Source organism: Pogoniulus pusillus, chromosome 3 (genome assembly GCF_015220805.1).
Source record: "Pogoniulus pusillus isolate bPogPus1 chromosome 3, bPogPus1.pri, whole genome shotgun sequence".
Lineage (NCBI taxonomy): Eukaryota > Metazoa > Chordata > Aves > Piciformes > Lybiidae > Pogoniulus > Pogoniulus pusillus.
The window spans coordinates 6,718,703-6,732,400 of NC_087266.1; the positions used below are offsets into that span (position 1 = coordinate 6,718,703).

The 13,698-nt window shown below is 47.9% G+C and overlaps 1 protein-coding gene across 3 annotated transcripts in view; it reads right to left on the reverse strand.

The window, feature by feature from the left end:
* Window positions 1-12,689, reverse strand: part of ANKRD42 (ankyrin repeat domain 42) — a 42,989-nt gene extending 30,300 nt beyond the window's left edge. For 2 of the 3 annotated variants that reach the window (XM_064169459.1, XM_064169446.1), the window contains exons 1-5: window positions 12,607-12,689; window positions 7,547-7,705; window positions 6,319-6,482; window positions 3,896-4,003; window positions 891-1,026 (exon numbers count right to left, since the gene is read on the reverse strand). In XM_064169459.1, coding sequence (XP_064025529.1) covers window positions 891-1,026; window positions 3,896-4,003; window positions 6,319-6,482; window positions 7,547-7,565 — 427 coding nt within the window. In that variant the 5' untranslated portion in view covers window positions 7,566-7,705; window positions 12,607-12,689. Of the gene's footprint in view, window positions 1-890; window positions 1,027-3,895; window positions 4,004-6,318; window positions 6,483-7,546; window positions 7,706-8,502; window positions 8,543-12,606 lie in introns of those variants that run through there. The other variant, XM_064169454.1, reaches the window with a different exon arrangement.
* Window positions 12,690-13,698: the final 1,009 nt, after the last annotated feature.

Consider the following 13,698-nt stretch of genomic DNA (forward strand, 5'->3'; position numbering starts at 1 on the left):
CCATTTTCATTTCAACCTGTGGGTCTCCTTTTCCTGATTCCCCATCTCTGCTGGGGAGGTGTCAATGGGTGACAGAGCAATTGTTATCATTTAACCTCAGATGCAGGCCAGATGGAGACACCATTCCAGCTCTGATTCTTACCAGCAGCAGTAGCAGGAAGTGAATAGGACACTATCACCAGCAGACAAATGCTTTGAATCCAGAATAACTATCACAGTATCACAGTATGACCAAGGTTGGAAGAGACCTCACAGATCATCAACTCCAACCCTTTACCACAGAGCTCAAGGCTAGACCATGGCACCAAGTGCCACGTCCAATCCTGCCTTGAACAGCCCCAGGGATGGCGACTCCACCACCTCCCCGGGCAGCCCATTCCAGTGTCCAATGACTCTCTCAGTGAAGAACTTTCTCCTCACCTCCAGCCTAAATTTCCCCTGGCACAGCCTGAGGCTGTGTCCTCTCGTTCTGGTGCTGGCCACCTGAGAGAAGAGAGCAACCTCCTCCTGGCCACAACCACCCCTCAGGTAGTTGTAGACAGCAATAAGGTCTCCCCTGAGCCTCCTCTTCTCCAGGCTAACCAATCCCAGCTCCCTCAGCCTCTCCTCGTAGGGCTGTGCTCAAGGCCTCTCCCCAGCCTCGTCGCCCTTCTCTGGACACGCTCAAGCATCTCAATGTCCCTCCTAAACTGGGGGGCCCAGAACTGAACACAGTGCTCAAGGTGTGGTCTAACCAGTGCAGAGTACAGGGGCAGAATGACCTCCCTGCTCTAAACTATGCTGACTACACAGAATCAAATGGCAAATGCAATAATGATCATTTGCCACAATTATCACACAGCACAACAGTAAATCAATGCATAAAAATTGTATGATTTATCCTAATGTACCTGGAAGGTTTCCATTGTTATCCACATCATCTATACATGCTCCCCATCTAACAAGAAGCTGCAAACACCCCAAGCGACCATGGAAAGCAGCATAATGAACAGGTTTCCAGTCATACATGTCTGAAACATTCAGGTTCTAAAATGAAAGCAGCAGGTTAATTTATTCATTTAGAAATCTTGGACACAAGACAAATTGTATAAATAGAATCAACTATGGTTGTGTTAGATTATTCCCATCACACCAAAGCATGCTTTCAAAGTCCATCCTGTGTATGCCATTCCAAGACAGCTGTTTTTCACATCCTTGGCTCTATTTAAATGACACAGATATAAAAGGTGCATTTTTAGACATATTTCTGTTGCTGTACTGGCCGTTATTCCTTAAAATATAGGTCTGGATTAACTACTTTTAAGTTTGCCTCTTTTGCTACTGAGGATTTGTACAACTGCAAAAAAATCACAACCATTACAAGCATCCAATTTTCATGACACCCTGAGTGGAATGTGGTTTACTCAAATTATTCACAGAATCAACCAGGTTGGAAGAGACCTCCAAGATCATCCAGTCCAACCTAGCACCCAGCCCTAGCCAATCAACTAGACCATGGCACTAACTGCCTCAGCCAGGCTTTTCTTGAACACCCCTAGGGATAGTGACTCCACCACCTCCCTGGGCAGCCCATTCCAATGCCAATCACTCTCTCTGGCAACAACTTCCACCTAACATCCAGCCTAGACCTCCCCCGGCACAACTTGAGACTGTGTCCCCTTGTCCTGTTGCTGGTTGCCTGGCAGAACAGACTGACCCTCACCTGGCTACAGCCTCCCTTCAGGTAGTTGTAGACAGCAATGAGGTCACCCCTGAGCCTCCTCTTCTCCAGGATAAACACCCCCAGCTCCCTCAGCCTCTCCTCACAGGGCTGTGTTCCAGGCCCCTCACCAGCTTCACTGCCCTTCTCTGGACACATTCCAGTATCTCAACATCTCTCTTGAACTGAGGGCCCAGAACTGGACACAGTACTCAAGGTGTGGCCTGACCAGTGCTGAGTACAGGGGCAGAATAACCTCCCTTGTCCTACTGGCCACACTCTTCCTGATGCAGGCCAGGATGCCATTGGCTCCCTTGGCCACCTGGGCACACTGCTGGCTCATCTTCAGCTACTATCTACCAGTACCCCCAGGTCCCTTTCTGCCTGGCTGCTCTCCAGCCACTCTGTCCCCAGCCTGTAGCACTGCTTGGGGTTGTTGTGGCCAAAGTATAGAATCCTGCTCTTAGCCTTGTTAAATCTCATCCCATTGGCCTCTGCCCACCCATCCAGCCTGTCAAGGTCCCTCTGCAGAGCTCTCCTACCTTCCAACAGATCCACACCTGCTCCTAGCTTGGTGTCATCTGCAGACTTACTGATGCTGGACTCAATCCCCTTGTGCAGATTTTCAATCAAGATGCTGACCAGGACTGGGCCCAGCACTGATCCCTGGGGCACACCACTAGTGCCAGCTGCCAGCTGGACGTGGCACCATTCACCACCACTCTAGAATTTTGGATCATTTCCCTAATGTACATTTTAAAAAACGAAATTTGCCCTAACCATAAATTCACCAGCAGTAATTCATCTGCAGCTGCCAACCTGACTTCAAGCCAGGCAGGGCTGTGTTTGGAAAACAATGCCAGACTTTGCTGCTGCCCCGAGGAGCCGCAGGCGGAATTGTCTCACCGCTCCACTGCGCAGTATGGTTTGCAGGGTGAAGGAGTGCCCGTGGGCCGCGGCTAAGTGTGACGGCGTGCAGCCGCGCTCGTCCGGGGCCTCTGCCTCGGCGCCATTCAGTAGCAGAGCCTAAAGACAGGCAAGGCAGAAGTTCAGTTCACAAGCTGAAAAAGCAAACATTGCCAAGCAGGGTGATTTCAGATGAATCATACAAGGGGACACAGTCTCAAGTTGTGCCAGGGTAGGTATAGGCTGGATATTAGGAAGAAGTTCTTCACAGAGAGAGTGATTGGCATTGGAATGGGCTGCCCAGGGAGGTGGTGGAGGCACCGTCCCTGGGGGTCTTCAAGAAAAGACTGGATGAGGCACTTAGTGCCATGGTCTAATTGATTGGATAGGGCTGGGTGCTAGGTTGGACTGGATGACCTTGGAGGTCTCTTCCAATCTGGTTGATTCTATGATTCTATGATAGAACGGTTTATCTCAGAATCATGGAATCAAACACCTCGGAAGAGTCTAGGTTGGATGCGACCTCAAAGATCATCCAGTTCCAACCCCCCCAGCACAGGCAGGGACACCTCCCACTAGAACAGTTCACTCAAGGCCTCATCCAACCTAGTCTTGAACACCTCCAGGGAGGGAGCATCCACAACCTCCCTGGGCAACCTGTTCCTGTGTTTCACCACCTTCATTGTAAAGAACTTCTTCCTAACATCTAGTTTAAATCTCCCCTCTTCCAGATTAAACCCATTACTCCTTGTCCTGTCATTACAAGACCTTGTAAATAGTCCCTCCCCAGCCAAATTACATGCTGGATAACTCTGGGCTGAACTCAAGGCTCTGAACAGAGCCTAAAGACAGGCAAAGCAGAAGCTCAGTTCACAAGCTGAAAAAGCAAACATTGCCAAGCAGGATGATTTCAGGGGACATGCAGGATAACTCTGGGCTGAACTCAAGGTCCTGAACAGAACCTAAAGACAGGCAAAGCAGAAGCTCAGTTCACAAGCTGAAAAAGCAAACACTGCCAAGCAGGATGATTTCAGGGGACATGCAGGATAACTCTGGGCTGACCTCAAGCCCTGACAGAACACCAATCTGCACTGGCAGAGCAAATGGGTGCACTGGTTTTAATAAAAATTACTTGCTTCCAGACGCAAAGACATTGAGATGAGAAGATGAGATGAGATGAGATAATCATAGCTCCATTAGGAGCTCTCTCAGCTCACCTTCATAAGGAATTTGTCCAAACTGACAGTCTGCCCTCCTCACCTTCACTTGAGAGTGGCTATTTGCACATACCTGCATGCAAGCATCCTGACCTCGGATGGCCGCAAGGTGAGCTGCTGTCCAGCCTCTGCCAGTTACCTGTGTTACATCAGCTCCATGCCAGAGCAACCAGTGAAGGCACTGCCCAAACAAAACCAAAAGGAGTTACTTAACTATTCTTAACATATGACATCCAAGGCACATTTTGACTATGATTTATCAATGTTACATTTCAAGGCAGTATCAGAATACTTTATCATGGAAATGACACCCCAGTGTACGTCTCAGCCAAATACTTGTGCATTGGGAAGTCACAGGTAAGTTATACTTCCCAGGTTTCACCCAAGGGGACAGAAAGTGCAAATAACTTTAGCATTGATTTTACAATGTGGCATCTTAATTGTGTTCTTTCAGATGTAAAACATAATCTGTGAGAGCATTCAGATGGGATGTGATAAAAGCACTAGAAAAGGCAATGCAAACATGCTCACTCAAATTCCAGCTCAAATTAGTGGCAGGGAAAATGCCATGAACCAAATTTAAAGCTTCATTTAATTTATTAGGCTCCTTAGGTGTAAGAAATCATAGAATCAGAATGGTAGAGGTTGGAAGGGACCTGCACAGATCATCTAGTCCAGCTCCCCTGCCAAAGCAAGATCACTTGGTCACACAGGAATGTGTCCAGACAGCTCTTGAAAGCCTCTAGATAAGGAGACTCCACCGCCTCTCTGGACAGCCTGTTCCAGTGCTCTGTCACCCTTACAGTAAAGAAGCTTTTCCTCATGCTGAGGTGGAACCTCCTGAGTTCCAGTTCCTACCTGTTGCCTCTTGTCCTATCCTAAGACACCACTGAAAAGGGACTAGCACCATCTTCTCCTACCACTTCTCATCTTTCCACCACCTAGCTTTGTCACCTTTTTCCTTGCAGTGTAAAGCTTTATGGATATCCAAAAATAGCTAAAGGACCAGTTAAAAGTTTATTACATATTATTATGATTTATTATCTTTTATGCCAGCCTACAGCTCTGGTTCCTCCACTGTTCCTCCAAGGAGTTCAGTGACAAACAGAAGACAGATAATTCAATAAAGTCTAACATATTGATAGCAAAGCAGGAGATTCAAATAAAAAAGGCAGAGTAGGAGATTCAAATGAAAAATGGCAGCAGTTATAGAAGCAAAAAAGGGTGAGCAAGCAATCTGTTCCTAAGGTTGACAACACCATGATCAGCATTTTCTCAACAGCTTCTGTACACTCCAAAACAGCACTGAACTTTTTATTTCTTGAGGTTAGAGAGAACTTTACAGTCTTTCCTTGGGACATGAATTTTTGTATGGTTATTCAGGGCACTGTTGCTTGAAGATTATATTGCTATAGAAATTACACAAGGAAGCTGCAACAGGAAAGCAAATGTGATGAATAAGGCAGATCAGTCCTTCTGGAAGCTCAAAATATCCACCCAAGCACCTGTTGATGCCCCCTTCCTTATTCAATGTCTTCATTTATTAAAATAAAATGTATTAGAACTGTTTCTTTAGAATATGAGGTATGGGGCAGGACACTGGTAAATAGAATGAGCACATCCAGTGCTGTGTCCAATTCTGGGCTCCTCAATTCAAGAGAGATGTTGAGATGCTGGAACGCGTCCAGAGAAGGGCGATGAAGCTGGTGAGAGGCCTATGAGGAGAGGCTGAGGGAGCTGGGGGTGTGCAGCCTGGAGAAGAGGAGGCTCAGGGGTGACCTCATTGCTGTCTACAGCTACCTGAAGGGAGGCTGTAGCCAGGTGGGGTTGATCTCTTCTGCCAGGCAACCGGCAACAGAACACGGGGACCGAGTCTCAAGTTGTGCTGGGGGAGGTCTGGGCTGGATGTTAGGAGGAAGTTGTTCCCAGAGAGAGTGATTGGCATTGGAATGGGCTGCCCAGGGACATGGTGGAGTTGTCGCCCCTGGAGGTGTTGAAGCAAAGCCTGGCTGAGGCACTTAGAGCCATGGTCTAGTTGACTGGCTAGGGCTGGGTGCTAGGTTGGACTGGATGATATTGGAGCTCTCTTCCAACCTGGCTGATTCTATGACTCCTCAGAACATTTTACATATCCTGCAAGCCTTCTTTTCTCAAGGCTGAATAACCTCAACTCTCTCAGCCTGTCTTCACAGGAGAGGTGCTCCACTCCTCTGATCACCTTTGTGGCTGTATTATGGACCCACTCAAACAGTTCTGTATCTTTCTTCCTTTGGGCCTCCTTAGCTGGACACAGTACTCCAGATGGGGTCCCTGGCAAAAATGAACACTTAAAATCCTGTATTTCTGCTTTCCAGAGAATATATTTGATGAGAAAAACTGGTAGAGTTAATTAATTCAGCTTGATCAAAACTAGCAATTCTGTGTTCAGCCTCTCTCAAAGAAGGAAAACACTAACTCAGAAAAACCTTGCTGTGTCTGTACATGAACATGTTTTACCTCCAGACTGCCAGAGTGTGCAGCACAGTGCAAAGGTGTGAAATTGTGGACTAAATCCACCTCGTTAATGCCAGCTCCACTTCGTATCATGGCTGCAAGTTGTTCTACATCTCCAGCTCTCACTGCCTCATGCACACTAGCATAGTTCTGTGTCTTCTTGACAGCTAGTGAGGAATAAAGGGCATTAGTCAGTTCAGCAGCATTTAAGAGACAGGAAACAAGTGATGAATCAAAAAACCATCAGGGTGTCAGATTCACAGGAACCAATCAAAATGTTCAAGGGTAACATGAGATTGAGATTTCTTTCAGGAGGAATCCTAAATTGCTCCTGATTGTCAGAAAAAGAGCAATGTGCAAAAAAAACAAGACAGCCACATCCCCTCTGGCCACAAAAAAGGACCCAAAAGAGTAAGGCTCAGGGAAAGACGACAAGAAGCATAGCAAGAGCAGGAAGCAGAACTATTCGGTTTATGTATGCAAATGCTGGAGCAAGTCCACCCCAACTCTGGCTGTCTTCCAAAACTGTGGGCATCATAAACTCTTTCATTAGTCACATTTCCAAGTGCAGCATCAGCCAGGCTTCTCACTTGGGCAAGCAAGCTCTCAATCATCACTTCCCTGGTGCTCCACATGGGCATGCTCCTGCTAATGCTACTTAAGAACTTGGCATAGCACAGCAGAGCACGCTGAGGGGCACCAGTGCCCTCACTGGTAAGCATAGCATACCACATAATTGATCTTGAATGAGCTACACAGATCAGTCCCAAGGACAAGTTGACGTCCAAAAAAGCTGCTGTAGAAAAGCAGGGCTTTTATGCAATGTGTTAGTCATCCTGTCTTGCAAGAACAATGGCATCCCTCTGTCACAGCTCACTGTTAACAGCCCAGTATTTTGTTCCCACCAAAGTCATTAAGATTTTCACAGGCTACAGTGGCAGAGAATCAAACTCTAAATGCAGAAGCAGAGGGGTCAAAAAAACACTAACTCATCATCAGGCTGTGGGATCAAGTATACTGTGTTATCTTCCATGCTTTCCCACTGATAAACTGTGGGACTGGAAACAATGGGAGCCATTTCCAGCTGTTTCAGTATCCAACCCCCTTGCAACACCTTGATAGCTTGCCAGAACTTGTCAACAGAAATACATGATGTAAGCAGATGTAATGGCTGAGGAGGCCAATTTCACATAGCCAAACAGAAGAGGAACCTAAAACAGCTAGTAGTCACCTTCTGGAGTAGTCATCATTCCAGTACCAAAATGCACCAACAATGTTTGACCAGATTTCACGCTGTTAGGAGAAGACTTGAAGAGGTAGGCTACTGCTTTGCAAGTCAAGCAAGCATGAAAATGTAGGTCTCGAGGTATTCATGCCTCTGCTTCTCCACCTGTGGAGAAAAATTATAGTAATAAAAATTGTTATGTAATTTGAAATAAAAAACCATTAAAGAATTGTGATGGTTTGGGTGTTACACACACTCTTTGTAAAATCACCCAGACTAAGCCCAGTGGCTCTGGAAATTGAATGAAGCTTTATATTTACAGCTTAGCACAATACACAAGCAGGTATTTACAATCTATACAGCTATAGACAGAAATATACCAGTTAAAAAGTAATACAGAAACACAACAGCACTCCCAGACACCTGAGTCCCCAGAAGGGGCTCTCAAGCACCCTTCCACCTTCCTCCCACCTCTCTACCTTACCCAAGACTTTGCCTTATGCTCAAGGTAGCTTAGAGGGTCAGCCAGGTGGGTTAGTAAGCAGGTGGATTAGTCACACAGATGGCAGGTTAGGTTAGAAAGAGAGATGCAGCCCACAAAGCCCAGAGAGTGACTCTGTTATCTACGTTTATGTTCTTGTTCCTATACATCTCAGCAAGCCTATGAGTGAAGTAGACATCACTATTTTTTCCTTTTCACAGCCTGTAATCTATTTCTTCTCACCAAAACATTCTAGCTAGCTTCAAACTAGCACAAGAACATAAATGAGATATGGTATGAATATGCTCGTGCTGTATGTAAAAAAGCACTAACTATGATGAAAACCACCCTTTGCAGTTTGCCTTTGCCTATTTTCATGTATTCTGTAGTGTGACAGTAGTGATCAGGCAGATTTGGGATTGTCACAGAGAGGAAAAGAAGGATGAAGATGCTTCAATAATCCAAGCTCAGCGTAACACACCCTGTGCTGTAACGCACCACTTGATCTTGCGTCTCTGTGTCACACCACTTCCCTGAGTTTACAGGCTGATTTAGTGCCCTGTGCCAAATGGCTCTGGTAAGGAACCAGGATTCCATCCTGCAAATGACCATACAAAGAACAGTGGCATAAAACTACAGAATCATGCTGCAAATTGCCATACAAAGAGCAGTGGCATAAACCCACAGAATCATTCAGGACCTCAGGACATCATCTAGTTCATGTTTCTCAATAACACTGTGATATGTGGGGATTTGGCTGTTGCACAATAAAGTATTCATAAGACTTAATCAGTAAAATAACAAGGTAGCTGATGGTGTTAGGGGTTGCCAGGGTGCCCAGGACCAAAGATAACAGTGCTGCAGTGAGTGTGATAGTTTGGGTATTACCCTCCCACTCTTATGAAATCACCCAGACTAGACTCAGCTGAGATGGGAATTAAGAATGAAGCTGTCTTTACAGCTTAGCACAATATATGAGCAGACATACACAAATACACACAGTTATATACAAATTAAAAGTATATTTCAGAAACACAGAACAAAGTCCCCAGGAGAGCTCCCAACCCAAACCCTCTATCCCCTCCCTTCAGAAATAACCAGATCAACCCACGTATATCTCATGTGATAAATCTGGAAATCTGAGGTGAGGTGTCAAAAAAAGATGACGAGGAGGTTAGAGGAAAAAGGGTTAGGTGGATTAGAGAGTCAAAGGCAGAGTCAGCCACAGAGACCAGATGGCCAGAAAGAAGCCACAGCCAGAAGTGAGAGCTAAGAAGTGTGTGAGAAGTGCCCATCTTATCTGTATTTTGACTAGTTGTGTTTCTCAGCAGAAAACTGAGGGATATAGATTACTCTTGAGGTTTTTTTCTTTCTTCTCACAGCTAAGGATTTCATTTCTCTCAGTAAAAATTAGCCTCAAACCAGCATAAGTGAGCATCAGGAGGATCCAGGAGGCCCCTCTGATTGATGTTCAAAGGAAAGACAAGAGGGCAAGTTCACCTTGTAAAGAAAACCAGCTGTTGTCTTGATCAAAAGGACTAAAGGGTGGGGGGCTGAGAGGGGGTTAGAGGTAGTGCTTAGAAAGTGTAGAAGAATATTCATGAATATGTATCAAGCCAATTCAGTGTTATCTAGTGCTTATCCTATATAAGCATTATTACCTGTTGTTAGTGTGTGCCCCTGGCAATTTATTTGCTATGCACCCAGTGCTGTTTGCCTTTATTTTATAATAAAACTTTTTTTTTTCACTTAAATTTTAGAGTGAGTTCATTTCTCACAATGTGTAAGTATGTTTTGTGGTTTGGGTTGGTTTTTTTTTTAAGAGAGAAAATGTTTTCAAGACATCATTTCCCCACGAGGGAGCCATTTTTCTTTATCACAGGCTCACAGGATGTTAGGGGTTGGAAGGGACCCAAGGAGATCATCCAGTCCAACCCCCCTGCCAGAGCAGGACCACACAATCTAGCACAGATCACAGAGGAACACATCCAGACAGGCCTTGAAAGGCTCCAGAGAAGGAGACTCCACAACCTCTCTGGGGAGCCTGTTCCAGTGCTCTGGGACCCTTCCAGTAAGGAAGTTCCCCTTTGTGTTGAGATGGAACCTCTTGTGCTGCAACTTACACCCATTGCTCCTTGTCTGATCACAGGGAGCAGTGAGCAGAGCCTGTGTCCCACTCTTGACCAGCCCTCAGGTGCTTATAAACATTTATCAAATCCCCTCTAAGTCTTCTCTTCTCCAGACTAAAAAGCCCCAGGTCTCTCAGCCTCTCTTCAACAGCCATGCCCTCCAGTACTCTAATCATCCTCATAGCCCTCTGCTGGACCCTCTCCAGCAGATCCCTGTCCCTCTTTGACTGGGGAGCTGAAAACTGAACACAGTATTCAAGATGAGATCTTACCAGGGCAGAGTAGAGGTGGGGGAGAACCTCCCTTGATCTGCTGGACACACTCTTCCTAACACACCCCAGACCAAGTAAGGGGTTATGCCAAGAGAAGGTTTACATTCTTCAGCACACTTATACAGCCTTGCATCAGAGAAAGTTCTGGCTTAATACAGTACTTGTTGAAGCATTGCATTTAACACAATGTTCCAATGCTGCATGTTCAAGGTAATCCTTTTTCCTCCCCCTTTTTTTTTTATCCAGAAGAAAAGCAAAGGACAAGGCCTGCCAGGAGAGTGAATGTTGTCTCCATTCTGTCTCTGGAGACCTACAAATGTACAGACATCAATGCCAAGAGCTGCTGCCTGGCTTCTTGGCACAGGCCACCACAAACAAGTCAAAGGCAGCTGCCCTAGGACTGATGTAAACAGCTGTTTGCATAAATGCTTCACAGGGAGTGAAGGACAGGTTCTGTAATTTCAGTGCAATTCTTTATCAGACTTCTTACCAAATGCTCATTGGACATGCTAAGAGAAAATTCCACTGAAGGAAGAACTAAATATTTTGGGATTGATATAGAATCATAGAATCAACCAGGTTGGAAGAGACCTTCCAAGATCATCCAGTCCAACCTAGCACCCAGCCCTGGCCAATCAACTAGACCATGGCACTAAGTGCCTCAGCCAGGCTTTTCACAGTATCATCAGGGTTGGAAGAGACCTCACAGATCATCAAGTCCAACCCTTTACCACAGAGCTCAAGGCCAGACCATGGCACCAAGTGCCACGTCCAATCCTGCCTTGAACAGCCCCAGGGACGGCGACTCCACCACCTCCCCGGGCAGCCCATTCCAGTGTCCAATGACTCTCTCAGGGAAGAACTTTCTCCTCACCTCCAGCCTAAATCTCCCCTGGCACAGCCTGAGGCTGTGTCCTCTTGTTCTGGTGCTGGCCACCTGAGAGAAGAGAGCAACCTCCTCCTGGCCACAACCACCCCTCAGGTAGTTGTAGACAGCAATAAGGTCTCCCCTGAGCCTCCTCTTCTCCAGGCTAAACAACCTTGTCCTGCTGGCCACACTGTTCCTGATCCAGGCCAGGATGCCATTGGCTCTCCTGGCCACCTGAGCACACTGCTGGCTCCTGTTCAGCTACTATCTCTCAGTACCCCCAGGTCCCTTTCTTTCTGGCTGCTCTCAGCCACTCTGTCTCCAGCCTGTAGTGCTGCTTGAGGTTGTTGTGGCCCAAGTATAGAACCCTGCACTTGGCCTTGTTCAATCTCATTCCATTGGCCTCTGCCCACCCATCCAGCCTGTCCGGGTCAAAATTCTGCCAGGGTCACAGAGGCCTGGCACAGGCTGCCCAGGGAGGTTGTGGAGTCTCCTTCCCTGGAGCCTTTCCAGGCCTGTCTGGATGTGTTCCTCTGTGCTGTGTTAGACAGCATTGTCCTGCTCTGGCAGGGGGTGGGACTCGATGATCTCCTTGGGTCCCTTCCAACCCCTAACATCCTGTGCAAATCAAAGACGTGAAGTGAAGAATGCAGACTGATAGAATCGTTCAGGCTGGAATAGATCTTTGAGTCCACCCCCAAGCCATGGCGCTAAACACCGCATTCACCGTCTTTTCTTCTCGGAGTACTGCTCCTAACGGGGGGACAGCGTTAGCTTTCCCACTATTTCTGCTGCACACGCTAAAAGCAAACAGAACAGAAAAGAGGAGACAAAAGCACTCTTACGCAGCACGTCTCGGCAGTGACTCCGGGAGACGAGGGGAGCTGCCAGGCCCGAGCAAGCCATGCTGCAGGCGAAGGCCACCCCGCCGGGCCCCGCGCAAGGGGAGCGCTCCCAGCTCGGTCAGCGAGCTCAGGCCTGCTCGGCCGAGGAGGGGCTTAGCCGCCACCGCTCTGCCGCCCTTCCCCGCAGCTGTGTCAAACGCTGCGCAACCTCGGCCTTTGGCGTGGGTGCTGGCGGAGCCCCGAGGCGGAGCCGGAGGAGCCGCGGGAGCGCAGCTGCGCCGCCCTGTCCCGCCCCGCACCATGGCGCTGCTGCTCGGCAGGGCTCTTCCCCTCCCGGCCCAGGCTGGGGGAGCGGGGCCGCTCTGGGGCCGCAGACACCACCACGACGGTGCTCGGGAGCGCAGTCGGGACTGCCTCATTCAGTCCTAAGGGAAGGAAAGGGTGAAAGAGAGCAGGCGAAGTCAATCTCACCGTCCGGAGAGGGAGGCGGCGCGGCGGCCGTCGGCGCGGCAGCCCGCACAGCAGAAGCGGCGCGGCTCGCCTGAACCTGCCTCACTCGCCGCGCTTCCCTTCTCAGCGAGCCCGACGCCCCAGAGGGGTTGCTATGGGTACAGTGTGCGCTTCCCCAGGGCAGGACGGGCGAGGAAGCCTGCGCCCGCTGGGAGCAGCCACAGCTGCTCGGCGGGCGAGGGAAGAGCGCAGGGCTGGGGCGGCGGAGCCCGCTGTCCCCATGGGGAAGGAGGACTGCTCCTCCGGAGTGTTCGGAGGTAGGGCTCCCGTGTGTGAGCTCCACTAGTTACCTAAGGATGGCGGGAAAGGATGGCGGGAGGAAACTTGCATTGCCGGGTGGTGCTGTTTGGCACCTTTATAGCAGCCCTAGTTTAGTGTCTTTATTCTCCAGGGTAAAGTGTAACAAGTAAGCATCTCTTGTCATCTCTGAAACTATCAGCGATGTACTAACCAAGAGGTATTTGACCTGTTTATGCTCGCTCTCACGCTCTGCAGGATAATCAGCCTCCAGTCACAACTTTGTATATATTTAAACCAATCTGCACCAAAGTCGTTCATAAGACACGAGAGATGAAGCAGCTACGTAGTCCTGCTTCTCAGCCCCGTTAGCTATGAACAGTGGGTGCACTGGTGGGAAGCTGTGCTCCTTTGGTGGGAACAATAAAAGCACCCTGTGTTTCCAGAGTCCTACTTCCAGGCAGAATAACCCCTTCCCAATCAGATTTACAGGTGCACACTGATAATTACACAGACCAAGTAAGGTCTATTAAGAGCTCAACTATCGTTGTCATTAGAAAGGTACCTTAAATCCTCCTGCTGCTGCTTGCAGGTGTTTTTTGTTGTTGTATTTTTTTTATCCCTAGTAAGAGAGAGTGATTGGTCCCCTTTTTCTAACAGCCTACTTTAAAGACCTCACCACTCTGCTCAGCCTCCTCTGAGTTTCAATTTGTACAAAGTAGAGTTTACAGTAATACATGACATGAGCGTCAATTGTGCCAAGCCTACATCCCCGCTCTAAGAAGAAGTTGCAACAAGTAACACAGGAATAGCCCA